The sequence below is a fragment of the Protopterus annectens genome, chromosome 7.part0, assembly GCF_019279795.1.
Source record: "Protopterus annectens isolate FY-2018-M chromosome 7.part0, PAN1.0, whole genome shotgun sequence".
Taxonomy (NCBI): Eukaryota; Metazoa; Chordata; order Ceratodontiformes; family Protopteridae; genus Protopterus; species Protopterus annectens.
Genome location: NC_056739.1, coordinates 1407612534 through 1407637935, shown reverse-complemented (window position 1 = coordinate 1407637935; position 25402 = coordinate 1407612534). Strand labels below are relative to the sequence as shown.

Here is a 25402-nt window from a genome sequence, read left to right as displayed (position 1 = left end):
GTATATCTGACATGGCTTAGTGGTAAATCAATTTGGCTATGGTGTGCAGGGTCCTGGGTTTGAGTCGTGCAGAGGCTGTTAATTTTGTTGTGGGGCAAAACAAGGGCCGTTGGATACAGAGTGAGTAAGACACTTTTAAGCAGTTTGCATGTGTTTGAGCGGCGGTAAGCAGTGCTAACTTCCAGTTACAGTTTCTTATACTGATTTAGCTTCTCAATTGCTTAACCTGTGTAGGCATTCCTTATCCCTGCGTAAACAGGCTTAAACTGCTTACTGCTGCTTAAAAGTGCTTACTCCCGCTTACCGCCACGCTAATTTCTTTCAAAGAAAAGAAAAAAGAGTTGATAGGAAAGTGGTGAAAAAGGGACACAAAGAGGGAAAGATAGTAAGGAAAAGGGATGTGCAGAAAGGGTGTAGAGAAGGTCCATAGCTGCCCATTTCTTCTGCAGCAACAGCTGTGCATATACACTAAATTTGGGGATAGATTTGGACACTCATTCCCCTGAGAGAAGGGTGAGGACAACAATAATATGTTGTTAAGCCAATTAGACCAGATTGCATTTGTCCATTGGACTTGTGTGCCAAATGGACAGCTATGTATGGGGAGAGATTTTTTGGGGGGGAACAGATTGCCCTTTTTTTTCAGGTGAGAGTGGGATGTTGGAGAGGGATAGTAGGTATATTTGGGGAGGTAGGTTGGATAGGTTAACAGTCAAGACAAGACGCATACAGGGGCGGTGTATGACACGTGGGGGTAAACACCTTGATGGGGAGGGGTGTTGGGAAATCGGAGCCCATGAGCCCCCTAGTCGAAACAGTGGGACTGAGGTCCCCACCCATGGGCATTCACCGCTGCACCTTCACAGCCCCAAAGGTGGCTGTGCTGGGGGCTGAGTCAGAGACCCAGGCCGACCCTCTATTCATGACACATGGCCCTCAAGCTGGTGTAGCAGATCTCCAAACTCCCTGTGGAGCTCGCTATGCACCTCAACCCGGACCTGGCGACGGGTGACAGGTTCCTGTCCGCACCAGCGCTCCCAGGGGGGTGAACCCCATTTCCTGAGGCGGTTTCACCCGAAGGTGAATCAGGACCAATGGACGATTAGATCCCTGGTTGGGCCCCAGAAGTGCTGGTGCTTGGTGCCATGGCCAGCTGAGGTGGGACGGGTGGGTCCGCTGGGACCCACATTCCCATACATGTTATGGTGTTTATGTTTTATCAACATATGTGGGTTAGTAATAATCAACACATTCCAGGATTAGGTATAACAGCATGCATAGATTTTCCCGTTAACCCAAACACCAGATGTGGAACAGTTGCATAGCAAACAGAACACATGCATGTATGGGACCACAGTGATAATTGCAACAGCATCCAGGTACATTGATGGCACCATGCCACCCATGTGGGAGTATTTCAACATAGCACATGCATAGAAACAGATTTAAATAATTATTGAACAATAGGGCACATGTCCCAACATTAGAGTTAAGTCAGCACCTACCAATTGAGTTGGGTATTTAGTTTATTGTTGCAGATATGGTGGGGGAGAGAAAGATGTCAATTAACAACTATTATATCCCTGTAGTTTGCATTACTTTCCTAGTCTGTGCTGTTATCTGTACCTTACAAGTATTAGTACACTACCCTATTGCCTTACTTTGGACAGTGGTATGGCTGTCGACAATTATATACATGAACTGGTTTTGCCTGCAGTATACACCTCTTAACTGGTATGCCTGTGGAGGAATTGTTTGTTAACACTAAGTAATATACCTGTCCATCTCTTTTTGCCCAGACTCTGGGCATGTCTTGACCACATACAGGTGAACCAGGACATATTTCGACTATTGCCCTCTTAAACCTTTAGTGAATTACATCACTCTTATACAGGATTTCCTAAACAGTTATATTATGTAGCACAGAGTGGGTGACAGTGATGAGTGATACCTTATTTTTCAGAGCAACTGCAACACTAACAATGACATACAATAACAGAGCACACAGTACCAGTACAAGATATCAATCTTTTATTTCTAGGCACTGTGTTCATATCTGACATATCTGTGGGAGCAATGTTTGTTAGCACTACCTGAATGTTGCCACACAAATTACCAGATTCCACATTAGTATTATGCACATACATCTCGCTCTATTACTGTACACACTCTGGTCACAGATTGACATCTGGGGGTGTAGATGGGACATACTTGGCTTATTACTCTCATAACATTTTGGGGAGTTGCTAGAGTGACAGGTTTGTTCTTATAGATGTCTGACAATCAGTTGTATTTCTTGTTTGCTGCCTAAACATCTGGGATCATCCCACTGATTTCCCAGAGGGACAGGCAGCAGATATGGGCCGATTTACTGGACATTCTGGACATATCTGTACAGTTGTGGGGTAAGATTCTGTATGTAGCCTACTACCACTGCCAAGATTCGAACCATGGCTGTGTGTGCTAAAAATGCAACAATTTACATATCTGTTGAGTGTGCTATTTGGATTTTGTTGCCTGTCTTTTCATTGTTTTCTGTCTATGTCTCTCTCAGTTGTACTATATGCCCTCTTGGGATTACACCAGTCATATATAGACATTCCTACACATTTTATTTATGTAGCACAGTGTGGGTAACAGTGCTTAATACAACAGTACTATTAAGTGATTGCAAATCTACATTACCATATGATACCAGAGTAAACACATGCAGTCCAACAGTTAGACCTTTATTGACAGGATATTATGCATTTGTTTACATACAACCTGTATGAGACTCTTCCTGCCATATTCTCTGGTGTATGCAGTACATGCCTTAAACAATACAGGTTTTATACAGGCAATTAACTTACTACTACTTTTAGGTTTATTTCCTATGACAGTAAATGCAAGAGTAGTACTAACCTCCCTTGCATTGCAACCGCTCCAGTCGACATCCATAGGCCTCCTGGTTCATAGTCCGCTCACTTGCCACTGTAAAAGACATAAGAGGAATATTTAGCCATGCCTATCCATAATGTACATGAGCTGGCAATTATTAAACAGGTAGTGGACTGATACTTACACAAGGCTGGAACCTCCCCTGTCGTCCTAGCCTCTGGGATACACTGATCCAAGAGATCCCCCTTTCGTCACTTCAGGTCGGCATAGTGATGCCTGACCTGCTCACCAGTTTGGGGTATGCCATTGGCACTGGGGAGGTCACGGGTGAAATGGTCCCAGGCTTCCACTTTGCATTGGGAACTTTGATACTGGACCCACAACAGTCTCATGTCTTGGTCTTTCACAAGGAGTCCTGCCATGACTCTGGACTCCTGGATGCCCCAGTGCTGCGCCCGAAAGTGCACACCCTCTCCCATTCCAGACATAGTGCCTACAAGGGGAAGCTACAACCAGTTATGAGATGTATTCCCACCTGTTGGGTTTAAATAAGGTCAGTTTCCCGCACTTTGCCATGATTGGACGGTTTTGAAAAGGCTAAGCTATAGGCAAACTTGCTTACCTAAGGTTTGCATTGCTTAAAGGGGTATAACAATGGGCAGACTGAGTTAGCTGGCCTACACATTGCTTACACCTACTAAGCTAGGCTGTGCAGTGCTTAGCGTTGCTTAATATTTAATTTGCATTATATTTGCATTGTGGCATTGATTTATTATTCATTACATGGTATATATGTGTTTGGTATCCATAATTCATGTGTATGTACACTGTATGGCATCATTGTGTTTATTAGGGGATTTCAACACTTTATTACAATGACACCTCATGTCTGGACTTAATGCAGTATTCCATTTAACATATTTATGTTATGTAGTAGGTTATACAACATAAGACTGTATATAGATTCCTTTCACATGTTCAGTTTGAATTTCCTATTGTGAGGATCTGTGTGGTGATACCTCAATCTTAAGTACTGCTGTGGTGGCTTAGTGGTTAACTACTGTGACTGTAGTGTACAGGGTCCTGGGTTCAAGACCTGCAAAGGCTGTTTATTTAACAATGGCTGTTGTATACATAGTGCTTAAGGTACTTTTAAGCAATTGTAAGTGGGTTTGCGTGGGTTTGCGCAAAGGTAAGCAATGCTAACCTCCTGTTAAATATGCTTACAGAGAGTTAGCTTCAGTATCGCTTAACCTGTATACGCATTGCTTACCCCTGCGGAGATGAGCTTAAACTCACTTACTACTGCTTAATTGTGCTTACTAGTGCTTACTCCCGCTTACCACTGCACTAATTTAGACAGTAATGTCTAATGGTTTTGGGAAGGTGGTGGATTTGGAAACTGTATGGAGTTATCATTCATTACATATTTTACCTTCCATTTGTATCCCTGATCCCTGTGTACATATACTGTATTGGGCACTTGTGATTGTCTGCGGACTTTGCAACATTATGACAATGACACCTCACATCTGCATTTAATGCAGTACTCCAGTTTACAAATATATGCTATAAATAGGGTCTATATTACGTAGTTGAAGTATGACAACTTCAAACATTACATGGTCGAGACCATATGATCTAAGTTGTCATACTTTGAAGTAAAAAAAAAAAATAAATAAAAAACAAGAACAACTTCCTGACAGTTATAAGCAGCGAGGCTGTGCCCCCCCTGCACCCCCACCCCTCTGCTGTTTAAATATACCAACTCCAAAACCGCGTTACAGTGCAATAAAGAGAAAATTCCCTTTAACGCATTGTAGTACAGTCTCGGAGTTGGTATATTTAAAGAGCAGGGGGTATGGGGGTGCATCCCCTCATATGGGGGGGTGCAGGGGGACTTGCCCCCTGCTTACACCCCTTTAATTTCTTTTCTGTTGTTTTATTTATTTATTTTTTTTGTACATATTCGAAATTCTGTAAGTTCGAACATATTGGTTCGAACATATGGTGTTCAGACTTACGGAATTTCGACTACGTGATATAGACCCTATAAACATATACATGTTATAAATATATGTTATCGTAGGTTATGCAACAAAATAAATTAATAATACAGTGATTTGACATGGAAAATGGATTGTACTGGAGTGGGACTCGAACCAGGAATGACTGCTCGTAAGGCGAATGCTCTGCCCACTACACTGTTGCTGTACTGCTTTGTTTGCATATATCTTGCTTTTTATCCTCTTGTGCCATTTAAGCTGCATTAACCATAGCTAAGCGATGGGCAAACCCGTGCACCTATGGTTAAATTTAATCTGTTTTATAAAAAAAAATCTTTATATTTAATGTTTTAACTATTGCTCTTGTAAATGTGGGGGGATGTTGATGGGGGTATGCAAACACCTATAAGCAGTCTCACTCATTCTTTTAGTTGTAATCTGCTGTTCTTCATTGCAGGGGCATGTATATTCTGAGAGCTCTGCTCTCAGACACCCCCTCTACACTTGTACATGCTCCGTGTATGTTTAGGAACTCAGGCAGCACGCCTTCATTAATATGCATGACGTGCTGCCGTCCTGTTCCTAAACGGCCACTTCCATGCAGGACTAAGCTAGTCTTGCACAGAAGGATAGTGAATCCTGGGGGAAGTCTTACCCTTGTGATGTGTATGTGCAGGACCAGGATTGCTTAAGAATCAAAATTAAAAGAGCAATACATTTCAATTTACTTCTGACAATATCGCCAAGCCATCCAACCACCTCAGTCACTTTTATTTATTTATTATTTTATTTATTTTACATTTGTTTACCGGGAAATTCCAACTGGACACAAGTCCTTTTTCAGCGGAGGTCCGGGGAGAAAAGCTGCACAAATTAAATGTATAGCAATGTAGTTTTCACAGATAACAATATAGATTTCACAGATACAGAAGTCTAACTTTAAAACTGTTTCCATCCCCTTTTTCCCAAAAGTGTGCCACATTATCCATAATAATATATTTAATAATATATTATATTACATAATAATATATTTCAGGTTTTTTTTCAAACACATTGCAGAAACCTCCAGTCCTACCCCGCAGCTGGATTAGTAGGCAAGTGTGACTGACTACCCAGTTGAGAAAAATAAGGGCCACAGTAATATAGTTTAGCTTGTTTCAGCCATTATATGTTGAGCAAGCTCCACACCCCCAAGACAGAAATACTGGAGTGCAAAGTCTACAACCCCCTGGAGCAGACCTGCGTGAGTGGCTTGAATGGAAGTGATACTATCCATGCTAATGTATTTAATTTCATTTCAGATGCAGTAAGCAGCAAAACCCAACCATGGTGATGACAGTAACATTGTAAGAAGTAAATATGCTTGACTAAACAAATACTCTTGTTGAGTAATCTAAATCTCTTCTGCAACATAAATAGAATGGTTGGAATGACAGGTTTATCTCACAGAAGATGTGTGTGAACATGAAAATGTGTTTAATTGGAACGTTTCTTCTAGATATGCTTGCTGTATGAAATTTTCGTGAATTAGGCTGAAGAAGTGAAGTACTTCCACTAATATTTGTATTTTTCATATATTTTTTTCACAGGGAAGCAGCCTGTCATGATTCATAGTAATTTCCGTAGTAATTTTATATCTGATCCATTTTCAGACATAATCACATCTGTAAATGAAGATAAAGTTCCATCCATCCATAACTCCCTTTACTCTAATTTTTGCACATGATGTTGGGGTGTCACATCACCAGTAACAATCATCTAGAGACAATGTTCACAGTAGGAGATGGCTAGACCTGCCACGATTGTTCTTCCATACCAAAGACATACATGCACACTCTCACCTATGGTCAGTTCAGTGTCCAATCCACCTTCTACATATCTTTGGAATGTGGGAGGAAACTGAAGCACCTGAAGAAAACCCTTACAAATACAGGAAGGACATGTAGAATCCATACAGAAGGCTCCCCAACCAAGAACCAAACTTGATAACTTCCTGATGTGAGACAGCAACACTAACCACTGCTCCACTGTGCCAAATTATTGCAACTTTCTGACCATAATCCATTGAGTATAGATGTTGCAAACTGACAACATGGGAAAGGAGAGAGTGCATTAACATGCTACCTGAACTAGTTGTGAGATGAACTGCCATGCCTGTCTTGAAATCTTGGAGGCAAAGACAGGCCAAATCCTGTAGCACTGCATTGCACTAAAACAGTATATGCTTCATCTGGGACCTAAATCTATGACAAGTTCAAGTTAATTTTTTATATTGTCACTAGAACCCAAGCACTGTTAGAGTTAAAAGCAAAACATAGAAAAGAGACAGACAAATAATAAATGCAATAGCAGTATAGCACTTAAAATGTAAAAACACTACTGAATAGAAAAGAATAATTAGTTAATTGCTAAACTTCAAGTAATGTAGTGTGTCATTTTAAGTGAGTGGCTTTTAAAGGTCATTTTAAAACTTATTGGCAGGGGAAATTCCCTCTTCCAGAGAGTGCGGAGGATCTAGAGCTATGGAGCCTGGTAGCAGAAAGTACAGGTACTGCAGGTCTTCGGCCGCACCCTAGCCAACTCCTGTAACCCCAGGAAAGAGAAGTTTAGCGGCCTGTCTGGACAGTAGGGGATCCATCTCATTTCAAGCTACATAAACTAACAACAATATATTTAAGATGATGCAGGACCTCTTTAGTAACCAGTGCAGACTCTACAAAACTGGAATTATATGGAGCTAAGTAGGATTAAACTGCGATATTGTATAAAATTAAAACTAACCAATAGAAAAAAGGCAATGCTAATTACATAATAGGTAGCTTCCAATCCCATTAGGCAATGTTAATTACATAATAGGTAGCTTCCAATCCCATTAATCTTTAACACCAAAAGTAGTTAATGTGATAAACTTCGGATTACACAAACATTGTTTGTATAACAATATTTTTCAAGGTCTTACCATTTCTAATATAAGGAAGGCTGAGCTAATCCAATTTCAACTCATAGGTTGGCCATTATGTTTAATATTAAAATTAGCAGCAACAGGATGAATCAAATGACAATTCTGATACCCCTATCATGCTCCTGCAGCCATACATTAACATTCCTGTTAGTTTCACCTATATAAAATAGGTTGCAGGAACATGTCAAAGGTTGCTAGGAGTTCCTGTTAATAACCAATATGTAGAAATTCTGAGCTAACTACCATCAGTGAAGCTCACTCTTAAGCAGCCCCAAATGCAGGTAGTTACAATAATTTATATATGAAGAAACCAGGATGTTTAGCACCACCAAAGGTCTTGGAGGGGTAGAAAGCTGGAGAATGTGTGTCATGCATGAGATGCTTTACATGTGAAAACATGATGATTTGACAGCAGATGACACCTGATCCCTCAGTGCCAATTGTCACATCAAGAGTTTTTACATTCTTCACAAAGGCAGCCTTAAAGTAATGGTTGGATTTACGGCTGGACAATTCAAGTCCTTTAAGGTTTAATGAAGGAATGCTTAACCATGGTTATATTCTTCAGTGCTTTGATGTCTGGCTGTTACCAGTGGAGTATGAAACCCACCACTGCCGACCAAAATATCATTGGTGGTCTGACACTGCCACCAGTACGTGATAGTTTTCTAGCACCTGAATATGTGAGGGGTAGGAGCTACAGTCCTTTTAATCCATCCACTGTACTGCCCCAAATAGGTCTCATGGCTATAAGAAGGATGATCATTTGGTTTAAATCACTTATGCCTAACAGGTTAAAGTAAAAGAGAGTCTATACAAGTCTAATTCAATAACCAATTCACCACATGTAGCCCTGTTCCAAAAAGAATAATGGAAGTATACACTGCTGTCATGGATATGGGATTTCGATATCCACACCCATAGTGAGAACGCACACTGTTAATTTAAAGAGCTAAATCTTTGGTCTAGCTCCAGAGGCCCCTTTCTAGCCACACTCTCTGTGTACCTCAGTGTCTTTCAGTGCCAGTTACCCATAGTAACTGCTTTACAAAGAATTATTCACAAACACATAAAAACATACACACACGTACACAATTCCCAGGAAAGGCTGGCAGAATTTCCAACCCCTCATGGGTTTCTTCCTTGCATACTGGTACTGCAGTCTAGATATGGCCAGATACCAAAACCCACTCTGCTGGACCACTGTTGATTAAGCCAATATAAATTATAAAAATGAATATTTTTCACTGGTAGTAGGCTCAAATAATCTAACTAAATGGAGACAGAATCCCCAGCTTTCTAAGCCGCAGTGCTCAATAGTTCATTCACATCATAAATAAAATTCTGCTTATATAAATAATAAACATCGGGTTCATATTAGATAACTGAAGATGCATTCTATGGAATGCATCTTGGTTGAACTTAAAACAACGAAAAGGCAAAACAGCGAAGCAGCTTTTAAGCAAATTCTTTCCCAGAGAAAGAATTTGCTTGGCCGCTTCTTTTACTTTGCCGTTTTCGGCACTGTAGTGCGATCTTGGAGTTGATATATTTAATTAGGAGGTGTGTGGGGGCAAAGCCCCGCACTTTATGAATTTTTTCAAATTTTTTTCCTTTTTTTTTTTTTTTTTTTTTTGGAACAGCAATCGCTGTTCTGAGCTTTTTGTAAGCTTTCACTTACATGGGGTCGATTATTCATCGTTCGCTTTTTTAAGCATTTTAAAACTCCCATCTTGGCATAAAGTACAGCAGTTGCTTGCTATTTGTTCTAAGCTGCAGTTTAAAGTGGAATACAAGCTTTTCCCTTTCTCTTTAAGTCCTTAAGACCATGTTTTTTTTGAGAAGTGGTACCTGATCTTGGGACAGAATTTTGTACCAGTATGTCACCTTACCTGAACTGCATGAGGGAAATATGGAAAAGAAGTATGTGCCCGTGGGCATGTAAACTCCCTCCAAACAAGATAGGGAAGTACCTGAGCTTCTCGTCAAACTTCGGCCATCTGGGATGTAGTCAGGGATCTTTTCATTGAAACTACCAGTGCAGGCATCCATTCCCAGTTCTTGTCCTCACAGTTTCATTAGGCCCTTACTCTAAAGTTATAATGTGGGTCAAGTGAGCTAAAACTGAGCAAACTTTAAAATCCACATGTGACGGCATGATAAATCTTTAGAGCGGCTATTGTGGGTTGAAGGAGGCAGTCACCCTGGGCACAAAATGCTAGGGGGCACAATTAGCAGATCAGAAATGAATACAGGTATTGCATTTTTGGTTAGAACTGAAGCACTCAGCACTCAGTGTATGGCATAAACTGTAGCAAGTTCTTTTTTAATACTTTAAGCACTTAGACACTCCATGTGTGGAAATTTTTGCAACTGTAGTTTAAAAAAGAAAAGATCTTTTTGCTTCTCCTCTCTAACTGCATAAGTACGAAGAATACTGGAAAATTTAGGGTAGCAAAAGGATATGACTGTTATTTTAATCACATGTTTATAAGAAGGAAAACAGACAGTCATACTGATACATTCTGGCTTTATCTACCATAACTGTCTGTCATGCTGTCATGGTGTGTCTGTTGTATAAGACAGCATTTATGTATTCAACATTTTTTATATCTATGGCTAAAAACAATCACGCTCTGGTACAATAATTTCTCAGTACAGATAATTGTGGGCAGTAGCTCGTTTCCTAAAGTTTCAGTTGTGTCACTGCTGTTAAATACATGAATTTTATTGATGTTGACATGTTTGCCTTTGCTTTATTCCTTCAATTAGCAATCCATGGTTGTACCTCAAACACCACTCCATACAACTCGAGTCCTTCTGGAAGAGAAAGATTTGTGGGATGATGTAAAGGTCAGTAAAAGAATTTCTGTTCTTGATCTTAACCACAGTGAGTACGTAGACTAAAAAAATGCAGAATACATAATGCTCAAAAATATTCATTAGTATCTTTTAAGTACTCTTGTTTGCTTTATGTATCCCCTTCAACTTGAGTTCTTAATAAGTGTTACTGCCGAGTACATTACTGCACCTAAATTGCATTTTGTACAGCATTCTGACAACTGCTGTGGCATAGCCAGCTGAAACTGATATTGTTTCACGTTAATAGTATTTCTTATTGCAAGGAGCTGATGGTATTTACTTGATGACATAGTTTCATGTACTTCTGCAGAATGGTGCAGCAGTGGGAAGTGGTCAGTTAGTAATGACTGTTGCACGTTAACCTTTAAGAAACCACTGCAGACAAGTTGCATTTTACATTTTATGGGTCATGGGATTTACATAATAGCAAATCAGAAAGCGACTGTTTTTTTTTTTTTTTTTTTTTTTTTGTTCATCTTGTTGAAAAGACAAGTTACAAGAAGTCTGATTGCTTTATCCAAATCAACTATTGTATCAGAGACTGTAAATAGAAATCTCTAGTACTTCAAATAGTGGATTAGATACTTTTTTCACCATGTAGATTTGTTTTCAAACTAAGGTGCTGCTTTGCCTCTGTCTAGTCAAATTAATGATGTTGGTAAAAATGAAACTGCTCGCAGGAAAATGAAGATGGACGGTTGATAACCACTGATTCACATTTTTGTACTACTAAAGAAAGATACATTTTTCAATATATTATTCCTCTTTGTGTAAGCATTTAAGTAATGCAGAAATACCAAGCGAGTCTGTATCTGCTTAATGCTAGACACACAGAGAGGCTGTAATTTTGACTGTATTGCAAATCAGTCTGCCTTAATTCTTAGATCTGTAAAGAAAATTGATTAATTATGTGGGAACCCTGCTGTCTAAGGAGCAAGATGTCTTACCCATCCTTTATGTGGAAGCACAGAAAAAACATTGGTATCTGCAGCTGCATAGCAGCAACTGACGAGTCAGGCATGGACAGTGAATCAGACTGTATGCTAAGCTACTCTGTAAATATGTCATAATGGGCGTGTGTATTCCCATTACTATTTGGCCTTGGAGATATTCAAAGAAATGCCATAGGCAACATCCGAATTCTGCTGAATATGATTTATGAATAACCAACCAGCATAATGTACTAAGTACTGCAGTTTACACTAGGTGGAGTAGAACGTGATGCATGTGGGATGTTTCTTGTAAATACTAGCTGTAAGCTGAGTGCTGAAATATGTGCATGTAAGTATGCATACTCATATGTATATAAATACCATTCTCTACATATGGTTTTACTAGCAGATGACTGCTCTTGACAGTTTGCTTTCCTCTTAGAGATGTTTTCTTAACAATCTTCATGTAGTCTGTATCTCTGCAGTGTCCACTGATTTTCTTTTCATACCGATTTTAGTATGATGCTGTGATTCAATTTTTCATTTCTACCAAACGGGCACTCCTCCGATAAGTTATACAGAGAACTCTGTAATTCTTCTTATGACTTTTCTGAATGGTTCTCCCAATGAGTTCTCTGAATGATTTCTGAACTGTTTCTTACTCATCATCAGCTATGTGGTACTAGTCACTGAAATCCTCTCAACCCGCCTGTATAAAACTAGCAATGTAAACAGGTTGGGAACACTAAACTGCTTATACAATTATGCACTATACACATTCCAAACCATGGCAAGTGGAGAAGCATCAGCCGTTATAAAGCATGGCCCTATATTGGCTACTGATTTGATACAGTCTGTACAATAAGTAAATATCTATGAGCTTAGTATTGACCATACTTATTAGCATGATTTATTTGTTACCAGTTTTCCTTGCTGTCTCATTTGTAAATACTTCCATCTATAGAAGACCTTTTCACAGAAATGTTTTCCTGGAAGCCATTATTTGTCACCCCCCCACCACCACCACCACCACCACCGTGTAATGCACAATTTTCCCACTGCACAATTTTTAAGATTAACAAACCTGTGCAGTAATCCAGAGAAGTTTTCTAATGAAACTGAAGACTTATGTAACAGATTTATCAGCAGGGAGTGTAAAATACTGATATTTCTAAGGGGTTAAGAATAGCATTTCAGCTGACACATCAGGAGGTGTTTAACAAATGAAAGGGTGGTAATGATGGTACACAACCTTTAAGATTTCTCACTACTTATGGATTTAACAGTTTCAGGTTTTGTGAAATTCTTGATAAACATTGGAATGCTTATTACTGATATTTTTTTTTTTTCTTCTATTGTATCAAATACTGTCTGATGTCTTATAAGCGAGGTGAAAATTTAGCTGAATATTTTACTAGATATAAAATTACCCATAGTACTATAGACACACAAATGACTATGTTTATGCAAACATTACAGAGATGTTTTCCATATTCACACTGCAGTTTTTTTTACCAAGATCTGCATTGTATAGACAGCTATTTTTACATCCTGGTGCTGTTTATTCTTTTATTGGTATAGATGCATTTATTGGGAGAAGTTTGAGTAGTACTCAAAAACATATTATTCTAAATAAAAAAGAAAAAAATGGATCATAAACCTGGGCTCTTTAAGAAAAATAGAGTTGAATGAAGAGTTTTAAGCATGTTTTTTGTTATATATTACTTTGTTTTTACAATAAATGTTATTTTTGATGAATTATCATGTGAATATTTTGTTTTAAAATTCTGTCCTTCATCTGCCTTTTGTGTCATTAAGAATGGTTTTGTGTTGTCATGAGACTTTTTATGTGATCTAGTGTAACTTACATATACAAACAGTTTTAAGTACTGCATTGCAAAACTCTTTTGAGTGAAACCATACTCTAGAAACTGGTAATAAGGGATTCCTTCAAGGATTTATAAGGTGCTGGAGTGTTTTTTTTTTGGTTGTTTTTATATATGTAAAAAATATATATTTATATATATATATATATATATATATATATATATATATATATATATATATATATATTTTCCCGCTTTTCTGAACTAGAATAGTCCAGTCTTCAGATTTTGCTGATCTCTGGGCTTTGTCTTAGTTCCTGTGCTATCCATATCCTTATTTGGATAAGAGGAAGCTTCTTTGTTCACCAGTGGGAGTGGGGAGCACTGAGCAACCTATTTGTCCCTAGAGGATTGCTTCCAGCCCAGAAACTTGCAGTTTATTGGCCATTTTGGGTCACTTCCTGGCTCTTTTCAACCCCCTGCTATAAAGCCCGCTTTTGCGCGCTTTAGCACAAATTAGCACAAAGTTGCTCATAGAGCAGCATCGGGCAGCGCCGGTTAATCAAGTTTAAACTATTTCTGGCTCCGTAAAGTCTACTCTTCAATTTTTCCCATAGAACTGCTCTACTTGCAATCTAAACAGCCTATTCTCTAACTGAAAAGCTCAGCACTTGCTCCTAAAGCATTTTTTTATACAGGTTAAGCACTCTTAAACAAAAGAAAGTACTTCTTTCACCTAAATTCCTTACCCTTTTCCCTATAGATCCTTTCTGACTCAGTTACACAGCAATCTTTTTCACTATTCTAGCATGTCGAAGGGTCAGTTGCTGGCATCCTCTCCTGTTCAGCTTGTGAATCTGGGAATCTTGAGGCAATGTTACAATTGCCTCATGTACACAGACAACCCTCTCCTCCTCCCAACAAATACAAATATATGCGAGAGATGCAACTATATAGCCAAACTGGAGGCTGAGCTCTCTCAATTCAGTACTGGCAAGACCAGGCAGGAGGAGAAGGTAACCACGCACACCACAAACCCAGTCTCACATAGAACTATCACAACTGCAAACCAAACACATAAACACATAAAAACATACTCGGAGGCGCTGATTAAAAATCTACCAAAACAACAGAGGCCTCCAAAGCAGACACCCAAGCAACCGCCACCTCAAGACGTAGCACATGCAACACACAGTTCACAAAGTCAGTGTGCTAAACAGTCACAGCCCTTAAGGCCAAACAACATGCCAGACACACTTGTAATAGGTGACTCCATAGTCAGACATACTGACGTCCCGCTCACCAGACTGAACAAGGATAAGGTCACAGTAAGCTGCCTGTTGGGAGCTAGAATCCGCCACATAACACAAGCACTCAGGTCACTCCACAGCAAGTACAAATATGACTCAGTCATTGTACATGCCGGTGTGAACGACCTGAGACGTACCTCCCTGGACTACATGAGAAGAGACATAGAGGAGCTCTCTGATTATGTAGCCCAGGCCGGTATGACCCTGACCCTGAGCAGCATCTTACCCTCACCAAGAATGATGCCACAGTACAAAGACAAAATGATCAGTTTTAACAATTGGCTTAATTACTGGTGTCATTCAAAGGGGATCCAATGTCTGTCTGCTTGGGATGACATGCTCGACAAGCCACGCTGCTTCGCAAGAGATGGCTTGCACCTGTCACCCCTGGGCTTTCGGATATTGGCCAAGGCTCTTGCCACCCCCATAGTGCCTTTTTTAGGCAAGGCTCAAATGACAAACCTACCTCCCTAGAAAACACAAATGGAAAAAAAATAAGGGTAATGCTGCTCAATGCCAGAAGTCTAAACCTCAAGATGCACGCCCTCGAAGTCCTCCTCAGTATGGAGAACATCGATGTCTGTGCAGTGACTGAAACCTGGTTCAAGGCTCCTGAGAGCACCCCAGCACTGTCAGGTTTTACCTCATATCATGCTTTCCGGCCCCAAAACTTGGACCGAACCACAAAAGGAGGGGGAGTATCCATATTCATCAAAGATACCCACACCTCTAGGTTAGTGGCAACGCACGAAGCATCGGAGACCATCCAGGTGCAACTAACCATAGGCAAAACTGCCTTACAATTTGTAGCATGCTACAGACCACCCTCTCAAACCCAGGAAACTCACACAGCCTTTTTGAGGACACTGGAGAGTATGAATGTCTCCCCAAATACCATCATATTGGGAGACTTAAACTACCCAAACATAGACTGGGAACATTACTCAAGCCCAAACACCCTAGCCCAAAGGTTCCTAGAATTCATAAACTCAAATGCGATGGAACAACTAGTCACCATTCCCACAATAGGAGACAATATACTAGACCTGATCATCACAAACATGGGGACAAAATGCTCCACACCGGAAGTATATCCCTTATTGGTAAGATCAGACCATAAATTAATCTCACTGGAAATCCACATCCCGCCCCCACCCCCTGCACAAAAGACCACAGTGAAGAACTTCTCAAAAGCCAACTTCACACTTCTTAAGACTGAAGTGGTATCCTTCAAGGTCCCTGGGCCAGTGGAAACCACAACCCACACTGCTGAATCCTTTGCAAACGTCTTCTACGGGCACCTTCAAGAATGCATGGACCATGCAATCCCAAATAAAACCAAGACCCATTCCCTCAAAGGCAGGCGCCAGGTCTGGTGGACACCAGCCATAAACAAACTTTATAACAGAAGGAGGAAGCTACTACACGACAGAGCAAAATCCCTAAATGGGAAGGCATCTCTGATCAGTACTAGCAAAAAACTACGATCACTCATAAAATCATCCAAGGCCAACTTTGAGGGAAAAATTGCAAAAGACACAAAAGACAATCACAAGGCCTTTTTTAGCTATGTTAGAAACCTGGGTGGAAACTCCCAGATATGCTCAGAGTTAGTCCAAAATGACAATAAATACACTGAACCCACTGACATTGCCAACATTCTGGCAGATAGGTTCAGTGCAAATTTCTCCCCCCCCCCCCAAAAGGAGAAATAACTATCCCAGCAGGTTGTAGCCTCCCTAACATCTCAGATGCACAGGTGAGAGCCGCCCTCTCTAAAGCCAAAAACACAGCATCAATGGGACCGGACGGTGTCCCGGGCTGTGTGCTACATGAACTCCAAGAGGAACTAAACCCAAACATAAGGCTGCTGTTTAATCTTAGCCTTACTACAGGATACGTACCCAAAGTACCCAAAGAGTGGCGTACGGCAACAGTGGTCCCACTTCACAAAGGCGGTGCTTCTACGGACCCTGGAAATTACTGTCCCATAAGCTTGACGAGCCTGGTTTGCAAAGCTATGGAGAGGATCATTATGGAACTCATAAACAAAGACATTGGGGACCTAAAGACATTGGATCCTACCCAATTTGGCTTTGTCAAAGGCAGATCCTGCCTTTTGAACTTGGTCGACTTTTTTGAAACCATCACTAAGGCCATTGATGAAGGTAAGGCAGTTCACACAGCCTACCTTGACCTTGCAAAAGCCTTTGACACAATACCACACTCGGGCATCATAGACAAACTCACCAGCTTAAATGTAAACCCATATGTCACGAGATGGGTTGCAAACTGGCTCAAGGACAGAACCCACAGGGTCTGAGTTGCTGGAGCTATGTCAGACTCTAAGCCAGTCACAAGCGGTGTCCCACAGGGCTCAGTCCTGGGACCCCTCTTGTTTGGCATTTATTTTTCCGAGGTACAGGCAAACATAGGAGGATTGTGGCTGACAAAGTTCGCAGATGACTGCAAACTGGGCGCCATAATTGATACTCCAGCGGACACAAACATCCTCCAGAGAGGACTCATAGAAACGGATAATTGGTGCCAGAGCCATGGCCTTAAGCTTAACGCCAAAAAATGTATAGTCATACCGTTTGGGAAAAACAAGGTACCCACAAATTACCACATAGGTGGTAATCCATTAAGTACAGAAGAGGTAATCAGTGACCTAGGGACCCAGGTTGACAGTAACCTCTCATTTACACTCGCATTGCCAAAGTGGTTAGGAAGACCTTCTATATTGCCCACCTTATCATGAAGGGTTTCACATCTAGATCAAGAGAGGTCATTGTGCCCCTGTACTCATCTCTTATTAGGCCAATGATTGAGTACAATGCCCCATTTGGGATGCATCTTACCCGACACCTGCAGCAGTTGGAAAGACCCCAAAAGTTCCTCACTAAGAGGATAAAGGGTCTTAAACATATGTCATATGCTGCCCGACTGAAAAAACTCCAGCTCTATTCAGTCGCATACCGCCTACTCAGAGGTGACCTGTGCCTAACGTAGAAAGGCCATGTCCAATCCGGAATTAATGGACATGCTCCACCTCAAAAAATCCAAATCTATCAGAGCCACGAGAGCAAGAGACTTAAACCTTAACACAGAAATAAATAGGACGTGCTGGAGGGACAGATTCATAACCCAGAGGCTCCCTACACTCTGGAACAGAATCCCAATCCATATTAGGCAGATCCCCTCACTAACTCTATTCAAGAGAAGTCTTGACGAGTGGATGGAAGATCGTAGGTTTACCCCGGGGGTCATCGCTGTGTCACTAATAGACAGATGTACAGTAAACTAAACCCTAAATGGGTGTAGTATTCTCATCCTAAGGGGTGGTGAAAGCCACACACACTCTGGCTAGGCTTATAAATGCCCTAGGGCAGATAGCCTAGTACGAACCTATGAACCTATGAACCTATATATATATATATATATATATATATATATATATATATATATATATGTGTGTGTGTGTGTGTGTGTGTGTGTGTGTGTGTGTGTTATATATATGTATATATACACACACACACATATATATATATATATATATATATTCACTTTAGAAGCTCGAAATACTGAAATGTTGAAATTCAGTATTTCAAGCCCATAAAGTGGAATCCTGAAAAGAGCAAAAGCCCAGAAGTGCAAAATTCAAAACCTCGAATACCGGAGGTTTTGAATTTCACATTTCTGAGGTTCTGCTGTGGTTACGGATTCAGGTAAGTGTGTATCTGTGTGTTAAGGGTTTTGGGTAGGGGCTGTGGTGTGTGTTAGTGTGTTTTGTTGCTGTGATGTATGTGTGTGCGAGCAGAATGTAGCTTGTGTGGTGGTGTTGTGTGTGTGTTTGTGTGTAGTGCGAACTCGGAGTTAGAATATTTAAGTAGGGTGTGTGTGTGGGGGGGGGGCGCAGCCCCCCACATGGGGGATGCAGGGGGGCTCGCCCCCCCCACACTTTTATGTAGTAGAGAGCCTGTGTTTGTGTGTGGGGAGGATGGTGTGTATGTGTGTGTGCAGTAGTACCGCAAAATTCAAAATCTCCGGTGTGCGAGATTTTGAATTTTGCAGTTTTGAGTTTTCTATGTTTTAAAGATTCAACTTTATAGCTTCGAAGTTCTGAATTTTGACATTTCAGTATTTCAAGGATATAAACTGAATCCATATATATAGTCCCTATCGGATTACCAAAGTTTCAAAGCTTCAAACATCATATGGCTGAGACCATATGATCAAATTCCAAACTAAAATATATATATTTTTTTTTTACATTTTTCCAGGCCCATACCCATGCTAATTAAATATATCAACTCCAAGATTGCACTACAATGAGGAAGACATTAAACTTCCCATGCTGCATCATACGGCAATCTCCATTCAAAACTTTCAAAGTTTCAAAGCTTCAATCATATGGTCTCAGCCGTATGATACAGGGACCCATATACACATATACATACATATATATATATATATATATATATATATATATATATGTGTGTGTGTGTGTGTGTGTGTGTGTATATGTGTATATATACATATATGGATCTAGGACTGTTGAACAAAAGTTCAATAGTCCAAATCCATCATCACCGAACACACTTTAACGAAAGTGCTTTCACCAAAAAAGCACTTTCATTAAAGTGTGTTTAAATGAAAAAAAATAAAACATTACTTGTATGTTTTTGCAGGGGGGCAAGCCCTCCTGCACCCTCCACACTCCCCCTACTTAAATATTCTCACTCCGAGGTTGCACTACAGTGGGGAAAAGGGAAGTTTCCCTTATCCCCACAGTAGTGCAATCTCCGCAACAGGCATACTTACGCGAAAGTGCTTTAAGGTGAAAAGCACTTTCGCGCAAGTATGCCCGGCCGAATCTCTTTCGGTTATTCGGTTATATTGTCTTTCGTTGATCTGTGTGGATTATACATATATATATATATATATATATATATATATATATATATATTAGATTTGTTAACCGGGGGTGTCTGACTGAGCTGAAAAGGCCCTTTTTCAGCAGAGACCCAGGGAGAAAAACTCCACATAGAAAATTACATATACATTAGATATTTAGACATGATCAGTATACACACAAATTACAATAGACATGCTTTTACAGTGGTATGCAGCACATCAACAGTTACAGTGGAGAGAACAAACAAGACAATATTAATTTAAAAATAAAGGTAATTAATAGATTTGTGGTGTACAGCTGACATTTGGTACATAGGTAGAATACATACATAGTACACAGGTACAATACATACATTGTACATTAGCCAGTGTTTGTGAGTAAGAGTGAAAACTATTATCAAGTACTCTAGGTATAGTATGTGTACCTTATATATAGTGCATATATTAATGTGTGTGTGTGTGTGTGTGTGTGTGTGTGTGTGTGTGTGTGTGTGTGTGTGTGTGTATGTAAAATCATCAATGGAAAAATATTTCTGTGTACATGCTGATGCCATGACATCTCAAAAGTTTATAGCTTTAAAATATCATGATAAGTCTGGGTATGTGGATGGCATACCCAGGTATTAAAAAATATTCCTTCAGTTGATATCACACAGTCCTGGCCATGCCATGATCGAGGAATTCTTAGGCTATGATGATATTTGGATGCATCTCATGCTCAACATCTATTTTCTAACCACAGATAGTGTAATATATTATTTAGTATTGCATACTATTTGAAATCAGAAAAGTAGCTCTGAGCAGGTCAGACTGATGAATATTTTTTCTGGTGTTATTTCTTCTTCCAGGAAGAGATGACTTGTGCCCTCGCCACCATGCGAGTAGATTATGACCAAGTGAAGATCAAGGATCTGGATAACTCCTCTAACAAACTACTGAAGAAAAGACGCAAGAAACAGGCAGATGCAGGGAGCTCAGCAGCCTGCAACAATCAGTAAATCCTCTGCTAGAACTGCCAGTAGTCCATCTGGCAGGAAAGGGATTTGAAAGGGAATACCACTGTCTGCAAAATTTCCATGACACAAATCGCACTGAAGACACCAAAGATAATTCAGTATGTGCCAGTGCCTTCTTAACATCCCGTAGTAGGAGAAGAAGGAGTCATAAGGCTATTCTGTTGTTGGACATAAGTAGGCAAACCGCTACTCTGCAGAGTTGCTATTGGCACTGATACCATCCACAACACATACCTCCATAAGTATTCAGCCTTACTGAGTGTGCAAAGTGTTAGCACCTGAACACACAATGCTATAGTCAGTATGCTAAACAAAGAAAAAGCAAAGATTCTTTAACTGTACATGTTAACTACAGTGCATGGTTTACCTGGTAGGATAGTTTATTGTTTGTATGGCGTTTTTTTTTTTTTTTTTGAGGAGCTGCCTGCTCAGCTGCAAGCCCTGATTGCCCTACTATCAATTGTACCTTCATTTGTACCAAAGAACGGATGCGGTATGGAATGCAGAGACGTAACATTTTACAGTCTTTATCAGAATATAAGTGGTTAATCTAAGTTTCTTCACTTTGCAAACACTGCACAGACATTTTGTATCAGAACTGCTCAAAACAATTACAAAGTAGAAAGAGACAGCATATTAACAGATAAATAATCTTATTCAACTAACTGTAACTGTCTTCTGCATTACAAACATTGTTGCAGAAGTCCTAAGTGATGTAACAAGTGGCCACAATGTGGCAAGACCTTTCTGGTCACTACTTTCAGCATTGTTCCCTCCATGTCCTTCTTCATATCTTTTATCATTCTGTTTAGGCCAGATGTATATTCAGAAGTATTAATAAGCATAGACATCCCCTTTGTATGTCACACTAACCTCAACCTTTTCTGAGCATAAACAAACCTGATGGTTTCATTTTTGGGTAAATTGTCTCAGGAAGTAGCCAGCTGTTTTGGTGAAAAGGAATAAAGGCCTGACTATAACGCAGTTGTCCTAGGTTTTGAATTGTGGCTTGGGTGTATTTTGGAGCTGGCAAGAGAGAAGAAGGGAATAATGCTTCTTAACTGGAGCAGGGAGGGGAAGGCAGGGCACATGCCCAGATATGTTTATCTTGGTAGACTCTGTAATGGAGATTTGAGATTACACAGGGGCACTGTCTTTGAGGGGGTAGGTTGGCCTTGAGGGGTAACATCACTCATGGAATTGAAGGACACGCCTTTACTGGCATGCCCATTTCACACTAATTCCTAGTAGTGGCACAGGAAATTCATAGTGGGGTTGGGGTCTTAGCAAAAATAAAAAGACCCTCTTGGATGCCGGCATGACAGCCCTGTGATTGACTTTTACCAAGAGTGAGTAAGTGGTCTAGTTCTAACCTACAGGAAATGAATGGGTCACTACATTTTGGGGGAGGCGGTTGGTAGGCAGCAGGGGCCAAAATATGGTAAAAAAAAATCTCTCAAAGAAGTAGACCATAAATAACTATTAAATCGGCTTAATAATAACAAAGCACTCCTATATTTATAGTAGTCATCAGAATGTAATATATGCATGGAATTTCTAGATAAGGCACATAAGATAGAGATGGCTACAATGGAAACAGTTTGTTATTGTAATAAATACAAATATAAAATCTTATATTTTAATTGTCAGAATCTAATTCTGTTGCCTCTCTCAACTCAGAAATAATATTTTTTTACCATGTATCCATTATGTTCCGTGGGTTTTGGGTCACATGGTAATTTGTTCCTGGTCAGATTTTCCAGAATATTTCTTAAAGTTACTGTAGCAAACCCAGATAAAAGCACAGTCAACTGTTTTAAAATACATATAGTGTGTTCCACCTTTTTGAAATCAATCACCAGCTTTTTTTCTGCAAGCTAATACACCAGCTGAGATTACAGTTATTTTCTGCTAGGAACTCAGTGGAATAGAATTTCACTGTGGATAAGTATTGTTATTCTTTCAGCTACCAGCTGTTATGAGGGAATTGATTAAGCATTATCCTCTGGTATGATCACACTAAGTGAAGGAAACAATTGCATGGTTCTGTTCATATTAAAATTAATTCCTCTTTGTAGCCTTCTGTGAGATAAATATATGAACGATTATTTCATGAAGGCCGGGAGTCAGACTTAACTCATTTACAGACAGAAAACATAGCTAGAAGTGACCAGAGGACGCATGCAGAATTTAGTGACATTAGAACTGGTACAGCATATGTCTAATGTGCAAAGATTTACAGTTTCTGCTTAAGCTTGTGTAATGGCTGATTCTAAGCAAGTCTAACAAATATACTACAAAGAATTAAGACTGAGCTTCTATCAGATTTCATTTTGTAGTCATAGGTTTGATTCTGTTAGACTGCACTTTTGTACAGTCTGATTCTGAGTAAGTCACTTAACAGAGGTCACATTGCCCATGGAATAAATGTATTATGCCTAGAGGATTTGCCTGGTTAGTTATTGAATTCAAATTTCCCTGAACTTATGCTCCCAGATTGCCCTATGCAAAATGACTTCAGTTGTATTGGAATTACAAGGATGATAAGATTTCCTTTCTTTTTTCTTTACATTAGTATATCTCACTGTAAAATGTTGTGCATATTTGTTCTTAAGCTGGCATCAGATCTTACAACTTCAATTCTGTTTTGTTCCTTATTTATCGTTATGTATGTCTAGAAGCTGTTTATCAGTTTTTACTTTAGATTTTATGATTAAAGCAATGATTTTAGTAGAGCTTCTCTTTGCAGTACTGCTTAGCAAATATTTGTCATTCTCTTCACCTACTTGTGGTGCACAAATTAAATAATTAAACAGTGTGTATTGTTCTGCAGGCACATAATACGATTGTGCTTTGAAAACAATGCTAAAGTATCAGTGACTGATGGTGGTTGAAATTCATAGATATATTTTGCCTGCAAAAACTCTGTGAACTTGTAGTGCTTAAGAGCAGAGATGGAGAATCCTATCTAATAGAGATTACATTTCTCCACTAACTATATGCAGTGTGATATCGAAGGATAAAGAATCTTCTGAAACCAATCTGACCTCTCACACCCCTCTAACTTAGGGGTGACCCTACCAAGCTTTATATCCATCATGGCTTCAATCGGACGTCCTTCCAACCTATATGTCAGTAGTCAGTCTTTTTACCTGTCCCCACTGATAGAATACTGATAATTCTCTCAACAACACTGTAACCACAATTTCAGCATGTGTCGTGAAGAACACTTCTTTTGGCAGTAATGATCTGTGGTTCTTTTGCCTTCCTTTCCTGAAAGCCCTGGTGTACTGCTGTGACCACTGTATACTGCCATCTGAACATAAGGAATGTAATAATTTTTTTCAGACCTACACATCACTGGTACTCCATTGGGTAGTTGGTATGCACAATGTAATATCCAGGCACCATACTTCTGACTTGTCCTTGATGCTACTTCAACAACTTATGAGTGATCATCCCAGACGTAATTTGCCAAGCCACTGATGTCACATATGCACATAAGGCAATATCAGTGGTCTAGAGTTTGAACTGCAGCCACAATGTTCAGTCTAGCTTGTTGTCAAAAAGTGACACAACTCTGGCTAGGAGCCAAATGACTTGGAATCAGTTAGTATCCAAGGCATGGGTAAAGCCAGGTCAGAGGGGCAGGAGTGAGTACCGAGTGCCAACTCACCTTTTTTGGAGGTAGAAAGAAGACTGGTCTACTTCAATACTCTTAACACCCAGAAGAATTGAGTATTACTGGACAGCATTAAGAAACACTGAGGCTTTCGCGCTCATAGTTAAAGTAAGCTGTAGTTTGTAGTGAGCAGAAGCCAGAATGGAGTGGGGCCAACATTGTGAGCAGCACTTTATGCTGTCTCAGAGGTAGCAGGTGCTTATAAAATGTGAAAAAAAGATGTGATTGCTTGGATGATGTCCCTGATCAAAGGGAGCCAAGTGGTCTGTGGGAGCAGAAGAGAAGACAGCTAAAGAAATATTTAGGAGCCCAGACACTGAAAATCAATCGCTAATAGTTTGTAGCTATTTTACTGTGACAAGTGGACAATGTCTAGTATGCTTTGCTAGTCTGGAATGAGCTCTAACTTCTCATCATGAGTAGTAACTCAGAAGGTAGGACATTCAGTCACACAAAGAGAGCAACACCTTTAAATTCCTTCTCATTGTGTTTCCAAGATTAATGTGAGCTGATGTGGAACGCTAATGTCATTAAACTATTTGTTCAGAGTTGCACAGTGTGTTTCACAATACGAAGCACCCCTTCAGCAAAATGTATCTTTCTTTTCAGCTTCACTTTGTTTATTGATTTTGTTAATGAGGCAAGGCAAACACAAGGCAAACATTCTTTTTGTGGGTTACCAATAAACAATATCCTGGTTAAGTGCCTTGCTCAGAGCCATACATAATGCAAACGATGACTACTGGACTCAGTACACTCCTTTTCGGTATGAATGGAAATTAACAAAATGCTTTAATGCTTACGGCTCTTAACTTTTCCAGAAATTAGGATATTCTGGTAGTCAGGTGAAGTAAAATGTATAAAATTAATTCCAGCATGACTTGAAAATATGGCAATCCCAAAAAAATCTTCCAGTGGCCTTTTTCTACCCGAGTATTACACTGATAAAATTGTTTGTATGCAGCATTCACATAGTTTTTCCTGCCACTCTTTGCCCTTTCACCTTTTA

General features: G+C 39.8%; 1 protein-coding gene across 1 annotated transcript in view; it reads left to right on the top strand.

The window, feature by feature from the left end:
* MAPKAPK3 (MAPK activated protein kinase 3) overlaps positions 1-23446 on the top strand; it is an 803022-nt gene extending 779576 nt beyond the window's left edge. The window contains exons 9-10 of the mRNA XM_044077994.1: positions 10621-10701; positions 20544-23446. Coding sequence (XP_043933929.1) covers positions 10621-10701; positions 20544-20693 — 231 coding nt within the window. The 3' untranslated portion in view covers positions 20694-23446. The remainder of the gene's footprint in view (positions 1-10620; positions 10702-20543) is intronic.
* Positions 23447-25402: the final 1956 nt, after the last annotated feature.